This window comes from Corvus kubaryi, unplaced genomic scaffold, assembly GCF_017639235.1.
Source record: "Corvus kubaryi isolate FWS band 111438036 unplaced genomic scaffold, C.kubaryi_AGA036_p1.0 37398, whole genome shotgun sequence".
NCBI classification, from domain to species: Eukaryota; Metazoa; Chordata; class Aves; order Passeriformes; family Corvidae; genus Corvus; species Corvus kubaryi.
In genome coordinates, this window is record NW_024581137.1 from 54,758,782 (window position 1) to 54,772,721 (window position 13,940).

General features: G+C 43.5%; 1 protein-coding gene across 3 annotated transcripts in view; it reads right to left on the bottom strand.

Annotated features, from left to right (window-relative positions):
* DLEC1 (DLEC1 cilia and flagella associated protein) overlaps positions 1-13,940 on the bottom strand; it is a 33,461-nt gene that overhangs the window by 1,270 nt on the left and 18,251 nt on the right. The window contains exons 23-37 of one of the 3 annotated variants that reach the window (XM_042043552.1): positions 13,107-13,237; positions 12,579-12,764; positions 12,428-12,486; positions 11,112-11,263; positions 10,492-10,595; positions 9,735-9,805; positions 8,860-9,077; positions 7,745-7,879; positions 6,354-6,476; positions 5,279-5,373; positions 5,106-5,190; positions 4,369-4,578; positions 3,308-3,469; positions 2,205-2,358; positions 1,477-1,597 (exon numbers count right to left, since the gene is read on the bottom strand). In XM_042043552.1, the coding sequence (XP_041899486.1) occupies positions 1,477-1,597; positions 2,205-2,358; positions 3,308-3,469; positions 4,369-4,578; positions 5,106-5,190; positions 5,279-5,373; positions 6,354-6,476; positions 7,745-7,879; positions 8,860-9,077; positions 9,735-9,805; positions 10,492-10,595; positions 11,112-11,263; positions 12,428-12,486; positions 12,579-12,764; positions 13,107-13,237 (2,006 nt within the window). The other 2 variants (XM_042043553.1, XM_042043554.1) reach the window with 2 other exon arrangements.

Sequence of the window (13,940 nt, forward strand, 5' to 3'; positions counted from 1 at the left end):
ATTGGAAAAGATTGGTCAGGTCTGTGCCTGAAGACATTGGATTCATTTTTAAAGGAACAAGAATATCATCCTATTTGTGAAATTCTATTTTAGGTAAATAAATTAAATGAAGCTCTGCTGGGAGTATCACCTGCACTGCCTTGATGTGAAAACTCCTCCCTGTGACAGACAAAGTTTGAAGGGAAAAGTTTCTGTCACTCCCCTAAGACCAGGGGCAGTCAGTGGAGTCCAGATTGCAAATTAACATCAAAAAGGTTACAACAACTGTAGCTTTGCACTAAGTTGAAGAGCATAACTTGCCCAAGCCTAATGCCAGTCAGTGCTCCTGAGACTGTTCCTGTGAAGGACTTCTCTGTGTCTAAGTGCTGGCTGTTATAAGGGCCTGAGGCAAATGCCTGTTCTGCCAGACAGCTTTTGGTTTTTCCTTCTCATAAAACAATTCCCCTGCAGGAAGAGCACTGATTTGGGGAAGTGAATTATAAAAATCACTTCACACCTTGCACATAATTATCTCCTAATGCCACATTGGTCCCACACTCTGCTGAGCTGGGAATTCTTCTATGAAGCCCTACAGATGAGCTGGCTGCTATACAGCAACATCTTTGCTTTCTGGTACTTGCAGGCATTTTCAGCCATGCTGATTAGCATAGTTGTCAGACAAAAAGAAGTGCTTCAGGCATATTCAGCAGAATTCCACAAAAATTTAGGCAGTCAGGAGCTTGGGGAGGCTTCTGGTCCAGAACACTGCTCTGAGCTGGGACAGCTTAGAGCAGCTGCTCAAGGCACCATCCCACTGAGATAGCAGTAGCTCCAGTGATGGAAATCACTGGATTGTGTTCCAAGGAGATAGAAGTTATGACAATAACTCAACTCACCTACAGTTTGCTTCTTGAAATTTCCCTGTCAGCAGTTTTCAGAGCTCACTGAAATAACTAGGACAGACTTGACTATTTTAACTTCCTACCACCACATGATAACCTCCAAAAAATAATTTGTAGTGGAAAATGATTTTTTTTTTTTTTTTACAGGAGTTGCATCTCCCTAATCAGAACAAAGAAATTAGTCTTTGGGTCATCATAGAATCATGGAATGTTTTGGGTTGGAAGGGACAGCAAAGCTCATCTTGTTCCAAGCCCTGGGCAGGGACACCTTCCACTATCCCAGGTTGCTCAAACCCTCATCCAGACTGGCCTTACACAATTCCAGAGATGGGGCAGCCACAGCTTCTCTGGGTAACCTGTGCCAGGGCCTCACCACCCTCACAGTGCAGAAGTTCTTTCTAATGTAAACCAGCCCTCTGTCAGTGTGAAGCCATTCCCCCTTGTCCCATCACTCCAGCTATTTGTCCAAAGTCGCTCTCCTGGAGCCCCTTTAGGCACTGCAAGGTGCTCTAAGGTCTCCCCAGAGCCTTCTCCTCTCCAGGCTGAACAGCCCCAACCTCTGTCAACAGCACAATTTCAGTCCTGTTAACTGTACCTTGCAGCAAAGCTGATCTGCAGAATCTCTCTGGTAGGTGCCTCCCCTTCACGTGCCTCCAAAATGCCTTTAGTTGGGAAGATAGAAAAGACTTCCAGGGCCTTAGGCCTTTTCTGTTCATCTGCAGTGGAAGGGGCAAATATCAAACAAAGCCATACATGACCCTTTGTGTAAGTGTGTGCAGCAGGTAGCACTCCTGGCAAGGCACCTCTTTGCTGAGCAACTAATACATCACGTCTCACACTGTCAGGGTTTCTGTGCATGTGCCCAGACTCTGTTTTCATCCTCTAATCAAGGGCAGTCATCAGTGGTCTCCACACTGAAAGAATAAGGCCCTGATCATCTTTCTTCTGGAATCCATCTGTTGTTAACAGCATTAGGCTCATGCTCAAACTACCCACGAGGAGCTGCTGCTTCTTGCTGCTCCTTAGGACTGATTTACAAATGAGCAGAGCACATCAAAGAACTGTGAGGGCTGAGAGAATCAATCTTTTGGTTAGATGTGGAGTAACTGCTGAAATCAGTAGTGGTACAATAATATTAGTCAAAAAAGGGGGGGGAAAGAGAAACAGGGAAAAGCCCACAAAAGTGAGAACAAAAGCAGACCATATGTCTGCACCCAAGATCATCACATACTGCCTCTATATTGAGTGAGTGCATGCAGTCTTTATAAAAACACTGAATAGTGAAACTCTCTAACAAGGAAATCAATTGCAAAACCAGAATACCCAGCAAAGCAGTCCAGTAGCTTCTGCAGCTGCTCCTGTTATACAGGAAGACATGTTCTGTCTTGGTCTGAGCAACAAAGCAGGTCTGGAAATCAACCCTGTCACAGGAGAGCTCCAGGACTGGAACAGTGAGGTAGGCAGTCACTGGGACCAGCTGCAAAACAGGGGAAAGGGAAAAGAGAATAAAACCCACTGCATTTTTATAGAGCTTTAGTAATTCCTGCTACAGCCTGATCATTCTTAACCCCAACCACTGAATCAAGAATTATTGTTCTGTGTTCTTTTGTAACAGAGTGAATTCCCATTCTACAGCCTTGAGTGAATTAAGTTGTTGCTTGTGTGTTACTGTTTTGGGACAGGTTTTCAAACCAGACATTGTGGTCTTAATGAAGTAACATGGAGTAAACGTTCTCATTTGTTTTTAGGGCTTTCTGTGGAGCTGCAGACATTACAGCATCTCATGGTCCCTCAGGACTGTATATGGCCCACTGTGAGTCATTCAGTTTGTGCAGATTGCCCAAGATTATGATTCAATTGACTGTATCTTAGATATGGTGCTCAGTTTTATACAGGTCACTGCTCAGAAATACCTGGTATGAAAAGAAAACAGAAGTGCCTGCAGTGTACTGGGGCTGCTGAAGGCTGGGAAGGGGGATATAGATTTCTGACTGGAAGAGGTTGGTCTTTAAATGCACGTGGGCTTTGACCACACCGCAGGAGCTCAACGGATTCAGGAGCCTTTCCAGAAGCCTGTGGGTGCTGCAGGAGGCAGTGCCTGGTGACTCAGGCATGGCTCGTTCACTGAGACAGTCCTGCCCCCTGTCTCAGAGTCATCCTGTGACTGGGCGTGTGGCCCTTTGAGTGTCAGCCGGGCTGCCATGCAGAGAGCTGGGGTACCAGCACCAGGGTGTGACCCCAACCTGCACTGCCCACCTGGGAGTCACCTGCAGTCTCTGCAGAGAGCAACCCCACAGCCATTTACTTTACCTGGATGAGCCCATTTAGTCCAGAGATGCCTGTAATTCAAGGCTGAGTAAATCCTAATCAGAGATACTGCTGAAACAGCCCTTTCCCAGGGCCCAGAGATCCTGCTCTGACCTTACCTGGGTAGTGTAGTTACTGTGCTCAATGACCAGATTTTGATTAAACTTCAGCTTTCTCTCTCCATTCTCCAGCTGGAGCACTTGGAGTCCAGGAAGCAGCTGGGTCTCTGGCAAATGTTGATACCTAAGTAACTCCAGAGTTGTGTGGAATGACACTTTCACCTGTGGGAAGAGGTGATGACTATCACACAAGACGACACCATGTGCAGGAAATCCAAAGTACACATTGTACAAAGGCCCAGGCACACATTTTCCCACTGGAACCCAAAGATGTCATGCCAGCAGCCAAATTCCCACTGGAACAAAGCATTATAATTAAAACAAAATACACAGCTATTTCCTATGAATCCAGTACACGGAGATGGAATGTAAAGGTGAACAGCTGATCTCTGAGCCACAAGGGAGAAAGTCTCTAGCAAGCTAAAGGTTTTGAATTCCTGAGAGTACAAATACCATATTCCCAAAGCTGTCTTAGACATGTAAATCCTCCTTCTTCCCACACATGCAGAATTGAGATGTGTGTGGCTCCATGTCAAAATGAACACAGCAAGATGAGAAGCACACTTCAAAAATACAACAGTTACTCATTCTTTGCAGGTTACCTCATTCTCTACTCCTGGACTTTGTTTCCTTTAATGTAATTTGTACACCCAAAACGAATCAAATTTTCCTCTCCTTGCACTTCCTACATCTAATTTAAGGAAATGAGGGAGGACTGCAGTCCTTGGAAATTCTTTTAATTTGTCCAACATCTATATGGCTATTGATTCAGGTGAGCTCCAAAACCCACAGGGTTTTCTGCAGTAGTTTGCAACAGGTCAGAGTTGATGGGAAAAGTACATCAGGAACAGAAAAAGATTATTTGTAGAGAAAATAATCTGCACCTGCAATATAGCAGGCAAAATGGCAGTAATTAGTATTTGCTAATACACCACTATTTCCCCTGTAACTGGGAGATTTCTATGCTGGTTGTGTTTTTCTGTGGTTCATCTGGGCCACACTAACACACCAATTACTAAACTCTCTCTATTCTGGCACAGGATTATTATTTTTGAGCCTACCAGCATGTTTTGCTGTGGATAAAGTACGTGTTGCGGTTGCTGCTCCCTTTCCTCCTTCTTGCTGTGGGATGATTTGGTGCTCTTCTTGGGATCTGCACTGGAGAGGCTGAAGGGAGTAGAGGGCGTAGACAGAAAAACTCTGAAGTACAGAGGAACCTTGGTACAATTCATGAGTTTCAAACTCTGAGTAATTACTGAATCTGTCAAAACCTGGGGGAGAAATGATTCAGAACTGGTCAGTTTTAACTCCCTGAAGAGGTTTGCGTTGCTCTGTCTGGTCATGGAGCACCAGCAGGGATCTGAAGGATTTTACCCCACAGCAACCCAGTATTTTCTACCTGTGTTATTCAGCATTCTTGAGTGAAAAACCAAAATAAAAGTAACATAATAAAGTGTACGTTTTCAAATTTCAAGGGTCACAGAAATTGAAGTGACTTATTTTGCTATTGGACCTTTATGTCCTGAAAATCAGAACTTATTTTTCTACTTACAAACTTCCCTACAATAAAAGAGAAAGTTGAATAAAACAGGCATTGTCTGAGCTCAGCTTTTCTTATTCCTGGCTAATAAGTACTTGTAGTGCTTTCTTTTGCTCCCCATCTTGTTATGTGCAATATAGAAAATGAGGCTACTGGTGATAAAGATGTGTTTGCACAGCCATGTGCACACAGCTCTGAATTGTCACAGCAGCACAGCAATACAAAGCAGCCAAATACATCAGTGTGGGAGATACTCACTCCATAAGAAGGCCTAGCAGGTAGGAGATCACTCGCCACTGAATAAAACACCATTCCTCTGTCGTGATCCATCTCCACTTCTAACCTGAGGGTGAAGAACCAGGGCTGGTCACAGCCCTGCCCCAGGCTGGCCTATTCCATGTGGGGCCAGCTGTGAGCACGATGGTACTTACAGGGGATGCCTCAGGACAGCTTCCATGTGCACTCGTAACGGTGGGGTGTCATAGCCATGACTGCGATGCACCTTGTTAGGGACCACCCTTGCAAGCTGACAACAACATGGAAACAGAAATCATGGGTGAAATGGCAGCACTAAACCTGAAATACTGCTTTGAGCCTGAGAGGCTGGTAGCCAAAATAGGATTCTGCTTGGCAATGTAGGGCCTGTTTGTAAGACATGATGGAACAGCAGAGGCCAAGTAGGAGCTGAACTCTGAATGGCTGTGGGTGATACAGATGCACAGCAGGTTTAGATCAGATGTTAGGAAGAAATTCTTCACTCTGAGGGTGGTGAGGCCCTGGCACAAGTTCCCCAGAGAAACTGTGGATGCCCCATCTCTGGAAGCATTCAAGGTTGGATGGAGTGTGGAGCAACATTTTCTGGTTAAAGATGTTGCTGCCCATGGCAGGGGGTTGGAACTAGGTGGTCCTTTCCAACCCAAACTATTCCAGGACTCTATTATTCTACATTTCTTTCTTCAGGAATAAGGATTATTAGGGTTGCTTTTATTGAATATTCTGTTATCATTCATTCAGTTTACCTTGCACCTTTGCAACGATTCATGTCAGAGAAATGCTGAGCCATTCATAAAACACTATTCAAGCCTCACATCAGCAGTTGTTGAAGAGGAAGTTTCCCAGAAGAGAGATATGCTGTCCAAATTCACACAGGAAGGTGGATGCACAGCCAGGAACAGGACTCAGCAGTCCTGAGTCTCACTCCCATTGTTAACTATTGTTATCAATAAAACCTGATGTTGTGATACCATTTCAAAACCCTGGGCTTTTGTCTGGGGTCTGCTGCCCCAGACTATGCAAGAAGACGGTGACATTCCTGCCCCACAATGCTTCCAAGCTTAAAGACAAATGCAACAGATGAACAACCCCGGTTAAGGAAGGATGTACAGGACAGCAGGAACACGACTGTTTACACAGACTGGCCAGGTAACAGCAGCCTGTACATAAATTACAGGAAGGGAAACGATTATCTCCCAGTTACCTTTAGCCTTGCTGTGACAGTCGGTTTACCTTGTTGTCCAGGCTCATGAAGCCCAGCACCACCCCTTCACAGCACAGCTCAGCCTCGGTGTCCGGGAGGACGAGTGGGGTGAAGGAGATGTAAACGTCGCTGCTGCCACCTCCTGGAACCACCTGCGGCCGGGAGAGAGTGTTCAGTGCAGGGACCTGCCGGGGATTGCACAAGAACCCTCGGGATGCAGCTGCCAAAACTGAGTTGCTCAAGCAGCATGAAATCCCCCGGGCACGGGCTACGCTCGGGCCTGCACGAAAATGCCAACATGTGACAGCAAAACTGACAATTACTTCAGCTGCAAATATCACTGTGGCCACTTTTTAGCATCAACAGAGTTTAAGCACAGTCACAGACCAATTCTCTAAGTACACAAACATATGTACACATCTGCTTGTTTTTAAAAATACCCAGTTCTACCCACTCTTACTTCCTGGCTACCTCAGGTGATTATTCCACAACTTACATATATATGAAACGTTTTTTGAAGAGTTACAAGTGTGAACTAGGAATATTTTACAGTTCAGTTTAGTCTTGGCTATTTTTTAATTTTACATGACAGCAGGGAATGTAATCACGTGCACTAGCCAGCTGCAGTGGATTTTCTGGGATTTACAGGTGGACTAGATTCTGCTTTCTTTAGGTGAACTATGCAGGTTATGGTTAAATCCTGATATTGCTGCTGGCTACACCCCACAAAAGCTGCCTCCACAGTGAGGCACTTGTTTGTCTGGCCTTTCTCAGTCTCAACCACCTCAGAGCTCACTGCAGCTTCATTTCTGTCATAATTTCTTTATGTAATCTTTAGCTCATTTTAACTTGTAACTGAAACCCTTTGGCAAAAAAAAAAAAAATTAAAAATAAAATTAGCACACTGATGTTTTGGGCAACCCTGTCATCCATAGCTAGATCTTTCCAATGTTGTCATTACTTTATGATATTCCTAAGGGATTGTGACAGTGTGGGCCTGTATTTGCACAACTTCCTTGTGAAGCACTGTGGGTTACAATGGTTTATCCAAAAGAGTTGTCTACAGAGTATCCCTTTCCCAGAAGCCTGATTTCCAGCTCCGCATGTTTCCAAAGCTTCAGGCTGGATGGCTCCCACATTTCACCAAGTGAGAAGACTAGAGATGCCAGTCTGGAGTACAACTAACACTTAATTCCAGTCATCAGTCCACTGCTCAGATGTAGATAGGATGCTTTCTGTTGACCTTGCAAACTCTTCTCATTATCATCTTCAGGACCCCAAAGCCTTCCAGCCTGATGTTTCACTGCTTAGTAGAGTCTATTTCAAACCAAACTCAAAACTATCTCCTCCTCCTTCTCTGTCTCCTCTGCCCTGCAGAAAATGTGCTAAATCGAAGCACAAAGAAAATGTAAAAGCTTACAATCTGCCTTGGAGCAATGGAGTAGGGGCTGTCTGCAGGCACCCCCTCATGAGGTCGCATAAGTACAGAGATAATTTTCTCTCTTGTAGACTCCTGACTGCTGATTTCCTTCTCTTTGCTGTCAGAACCTGGAGGCTGCAGAGACAAGGGGTGGGGAATGGTTAAAACTGTTACACTGCAAGGGAGGAATGTGAGTGATGTGCACACAGAACTGCTGCACTGGTCAAGAAGCATGGCCAGCTCCAGTTTATTTCTGGCACAAAGACTGGACACGTGGATGTGTCCTGTACATTAATTTTCTCATCCACAGAGTAGCTCTCCTGGAACTGCTCCTGAGTTCCTTGGAAAATGTGCATGCTTGGGTCCTGCTCTACCTAGAGAAGCATCCAGCTAGGGTACAAGATCTTGTGCATTATACAAACCAACACTCTGGGGCAGTACTGTTCCCTTTGTGCACAAGAAAGGTTAGAGCTGTGTTAAAAACAACTGTGCATTCTGAGCTGAAGCAGAGAAAATGTGATTTTAGTATCTTTTCCATGAAGCTTCTGCCAGAGAAATATACATATCCTGGGGGATACCTTCTCCCTGTCGCTCCCAGCCCGTCAACACAGTAAATTGCCACATTATAATCAAACCTCCCATGTAACAGTTGTTACCATATTCTAACAGAACCAATCTAATATTAGCACTGGGATAAATACCTCCATATCATTAGCTGCAATTTGAAATTTGCAGGGTAGGTTCTGCTCCCTGACTACAGCACATGTTGACACCAGAAAGCACCCATGAGAAAAGCAGAGCCAAATTAAGAAGTTTTAGTTATTTTAATTCTTTCATGTAATAACGGCAATAGTTTGGCAATAGTATCTCTGTAGCTTTTAAAACAATTTAAGGAGAGCTAATTGCTTATAGCTCACTCTGGAAACAGACTGCTGATCCCCATAGCCACCTACCCACGTATTGCGTGCTTGACTGGGAGAGGAGCTGCTGACGTTTCTTTGAACAATCCAGCTCCTAGTTACAAGTTATATCTCCTGTTATTGTTTTCAACCCTTCATGCCAAAAACCCCATCATGTATCTCAGCAGCAGTATAAGAAACGGCCTAAGCACTGACCTCATCCGTGGTTTCCAAAGCTGGATAAATGCTTCCACAGGGAATGGCAGCTGGATCCAACGTTAACATGACCTCTGACTCTGAGGTGCTACCACTTGATGCAGCCTCGTTTCCAGCCATGTCCATAGCAGAAAAAGGGTCTCCAAAGAGCACCAACAGGTCCACCAGCTTTTCATCATCTGGCTCGTGGTTGTAAATTTCCCAGTCCAGGCGGATGTCTGAATGGGAAAGGAAAAAAGGACAATTACTTCTAGTCAGTGAGAGGACTCATGGCTTTGTTGGTACCAGAGAACCAGGATATCAAGTAACAAATTTGTGTCTGGCAACTGGATTTGTGTTAAAGTGTATCTCTTAAGTTTCCCACGCTTTCTGTAAACTAAAATGATTTAAGATCTTGCTATAGTTTGAGCACTTTCTATATCCTAAACTATAATTAAGATAAATTATAAGTATTTTGTTTAAGCAAATGGATTTAGTAGAATTAAAAAAAAAAGGTGATTGACTTTGCTGTGAAGAGCTTAAAATTGCACTCAAGAGCTAAAAAGACTACACAGAAGAGCCAGATGATGCCAGTAAGAAGCAGGTAGCACACCTGATTGACCAGGGTTGGTGTTGTGAGAATTTCATAAAAACATAAAATCCTGCATAGCCACCATTTCAATGAGGGAAAACCCAGCTCCATCAGGATAGAATGTGCAATTGCATAGTAGCCACACATTGAGTCACTCTCTTATATATTATTACCATCATTTTTGCTAAAATATGTTCATTAGGAAACAAGTAGGCCTGTTAATTAACATGGGGTCCTTCTACTTTTATTCTCATAAGGAACACAATGAAAGTGTCAATGTTTGCTGTACAAAAATCATCCTTACCAAAGGGAGTGGGATTGTTGAGCTGGACCCTTCGAAGGACAGGGGACCCTCCCGAGACTTGAGTGCCAAACCTGAACAGGGAACCTTGCTGTCAGTACATGCAGAGGACAGAAAATCGCTGTCTGAAATCACTGAAGAGTTGTTTAAAAGTGGAAACAAATCTGGCTGCACTGGAACAGCTCTCAGGTAAGGCACGCCCTACACTGTGAAGTACAATATTGGTTTATTTTATCAGTCTCTTGTTTTCCCTAGTTTTTTTAGCAGTCTCAGACATTTCAGGGTAACCACATGCAGTGCTGTGCTCCCCAAAAACCAGCCCATACCCCTCATCCTGAGGTGCAGATGCCATTTACTGTATGAGAGGGTTTAAACCTTCCCCTGCCACTATTGACCTCGGGGCCGCATTTCTCCTGGTCCAGGTACAGGGCCAGGGAGAATTGAGCTGTGGATGATGAGAACTGCTGCCACGTGCCAGTTTCCATCTCCACAGAGTCAGAGGAGGCTGCACTGGGTAAAATTCTACGACTGCAAGCCCAGAGCAGCGACTGCTGGCAAACCTGAGCAGCCTTGTGTGCAGATTATTTTCTAATTGTGTTGGCAGAGACAAATGTATTGATGTTCTAGAAGCAGATCCTGTACTTTGACAGCCACTTTGCTGACCTTCTCATTATATCACAAGATGGAACAGGTGTGTATGTTGGCTGCAGTCCATTGGTATTTAATTCTCTGATTTCTTTGACAGTATTTTGCACTATACCTGATAATGGGTGGCTCTGGTTGCGGTCCTGTCACCTGCAGGAAGATTGGACAGCCTTTCACAGTCATTTGCATAGGAATTAATTTAGGTTGTAAGTCTCCCACCTATTAAAATGAATTTTTGCTATTAGAATCAAGATTACACCTTAGTTCTCTGTGCTATGAGATTATGTTTTGCAAACTGATTGTATTTTCAAATATTTTTGACCAGTTTCTTTTGATGGCCTCTAATTCATATGCTAACAACAACTCTTCTCAGCAGGAGAATGCAATACCTCATGCATTATCAGCTTTCCTGCTGCTTTTCTACACAACACAATCTATGGTATTGGTAGAGCAGAGCAGTGCACTGGCCAGCTCCCAAACAGATGTTATAAATCAAATATGGATTTATGACTTCCAGTCATTTTCAAGGCACATGAAAACCTCCCAAGGAATAAACACGTCCCCCCAAAACCAAACAATTGTTCCTTACATGTTTTTGGAGGTAGTGGTATAGCAAGATCCACCCTGAATTTTTACAGAAGTCCTAAAAAACTGAAAAAATATTTCTAACAGAAAAGCACCTGGGAAATAAAATTGGTGTAAAATCTGCCATGGTAAAACCGAAACCCCACCTACCTTACAGACAAGATTATCCTGGTACTCTCCCCACATGTTGTTGTAAGCTGCTATTTCTATGGTGAGCTGCTGGAAAGCTTTCAGAGTTCCTGTGGAAGGTTGTATACAGAAAGCTGCTCCCTTCCCCTGAGACAGCAGTGCAGCTGCATACTCTGAAGGAGCACAGCAAAGAAGCATTTCATGAATTTTAAGGAAATGGAACAAAGTTAGTCTTTCGAAGAATACATAGGACCATGGTTTTAGTTGCTATTAATCAGCTTAACCTCACTGATTAAAAAAAACAAACCCTGGGATCATTTACACAGCTCACATTTATACCACTTTACCCAAGTTCCCTTCTGCAGTGGGTCTTACTCCGTTTTTTGGAGTTAGTGCTTGCCCAGAACATTTTACAGCAGGACTCCCTTCCAACAACCTGATCCAGGACTCTCTGGGATATGCAAGGCACTAACTGGTTACATGAAAACACACTTTCAATTTGAGAAAAATAGGCTGGGATTTGTGTCGACTGTATATTGTTCCATTAGCAGCTGTCTGTTTACCTCTGTGTGCTCTTCCATGCAAAGAATTAATTACAAAGAGCAGAGTCTTTCCACATTCTGAGTCACCTAGGCCTGCACGGAATCTGTCAGAACAGCATTTTTCCAATCTTAAGCACTAATTCAACAACTGAAAAGCTCTGTCTGTGTAACAGATACCAAACTCTATGGCAAGGTACCAATATGTGCAAGTTTTATTTTGGATACAGAAGACACATCCACACTTCACAGCATTTTGCTCCCATTTCCTCCCTCCCTCAGTCTCATGTGGCTCCAAATATTATCATTTTTCAGTACAACACATCAGAAATGACAGATGGGCTGTGCTGTAGCTTTCCACAGTGGGGAGGGTACAGTAAAGGGTTTGAGGGAGAAAAGCCTGCTGCAGTGGTACTGGGAAACTGTGTAGGAGAGAAGGAGCCAAACATTCTGCATGTCATCCATCCCGTGTGCTGGGAGTGTTCTGGGGGTGAACTGTCACCAGAATCACCAACTTTGTTTCACACTGTTGTTTGCAAGAAAAAGAAGAGAGAGAAAGAAAGGGAGGAGAAAAGAGAAAAAAGCAAAAAGGGAAAAGAAAGATTGACCTAATTCGTATACAATGTGGGCTTTCAAACTCAGCAATGAGCTGAGGAACTAAGTAATTTAACAGTTTAGACTTCACCAGGTACTCCAACTGTGAACAGATGTGCCTGACTGGCACATTTAGTGCTAAATATGGCAGGCAGTTGGCTTTCACCTTCTGTCCACTGAAGGAATTAAGTGCTCTTTTCATACCTGACTTTGCTTTTCTGGCTGCATGTTCTGTCACAGGCCCTCTTCTTTTCACCAAGTAGCTTGAAGAACATGAAAAAAACCAGATCTGATTTCAGGTTTAATCCAGACCTAAACTAGTATTTGAGTCATTATGCAGAACAGCAAGACTCACGGGCAGGCTCCTGGTTCTGGAGGCAGCAAACAGGCACTAAAATACTCAGCTTCCAGTGTGAACGGAGCACTGATTCTAGTGGGATTTGTAAGAATCAGCTGACGCTTTACAACATCTTTGAATGCAACTTCAGACCCAAAGTCCAAAAGAAGCTCACATGGGCTTTCAGGCATTTGTCCTTCACCACTGCCAGAAAAAGTACGAGTAGCATTTAGACATGGGTCTCATTTTCTTATGCCACAGATGATTTCAGGAGATTTAAAAATGTGCAACATGCAATGAGGTTGTGATGCGCAGTGTAAAAGGACCATGCAGTCTATGATTTTTGTCATCAGCATTTTCTGCTTTTCATTTTTTCACTTCTACCCATGTAAGGATTTATTTGGGGTAAAATTTTTATCATGTATAACGTGCCAACCTGCCAAATTAAAGACATACTCATTTATATGAAAAAATATAAAGAGGAGCATGTTCCAAAATACAGTAATCAGACTACATATTAGAAAAATAAAAATTGGTCAGATTTACCTGGCAACTCCATTGTCACTAGGTACTGAGTAGATGACATGTAGTCCCTTCACCTCTCCAGAAATGCTCAGAAAGAGGGGTTCAACCATGTCTTCTATGCTACAGGAAAGGGTGAGGTCTTTCAGCTCACCCTAAAAAGCAAAGAATCAAGTGTCCTTGTGAATGAAGCACATATCATAGAGGAAAGGCAGCCTCTGTAGGACATTTATTTTTAAAAAGTGTGTAAACTTCCCTGGATTAAACCCAGAACAATAGGATTGTGAGAAGTCTTACTGAATTGTTTTCAGTGCATTTTCTGCAGTATTGGAGCTGCTTAGAAGGCAGTACTGAGTTAAAAATTTGTGGCTGTTTCTCGGCTTTGTACCTGCAGTTGTCTGTGAGCCTAGAACTGCTCCATTACTGATTTCTGACACAGTTCCTATACTCCAAGTATTGAATCACAGAATCATTTAGGTTGGAAAATTCTAAGGTGATTGAGTCCAAACATTAATCCAGCACTGCCAAGGCCACCACTAAACCATGTTCCCAAGTATCACAGCTACATAAGTTTTAAATACTAACTCTGATAGTACTGAACACCTACTTTTAAGCAAATAAATGAAACCTCCATCTCCAGTGACTGTAATGGGAACTAAGACACCATATCTATAGGAAGATCCTGTATTTGGGTGCACTAGCTCAGCTGTTTGAATGCCCTTGTAAAGTCTATTTCTGAATTCCAGGAGTTTGTAAACTCTGCTCCTGTATTTTGCAGGCTCTCAGTCCCATCAGTCCCCTTTTAAGTTTTCAAATAACAAAATGTCATGAGCCTAGTTGCAGTCAGAAAATCAAATG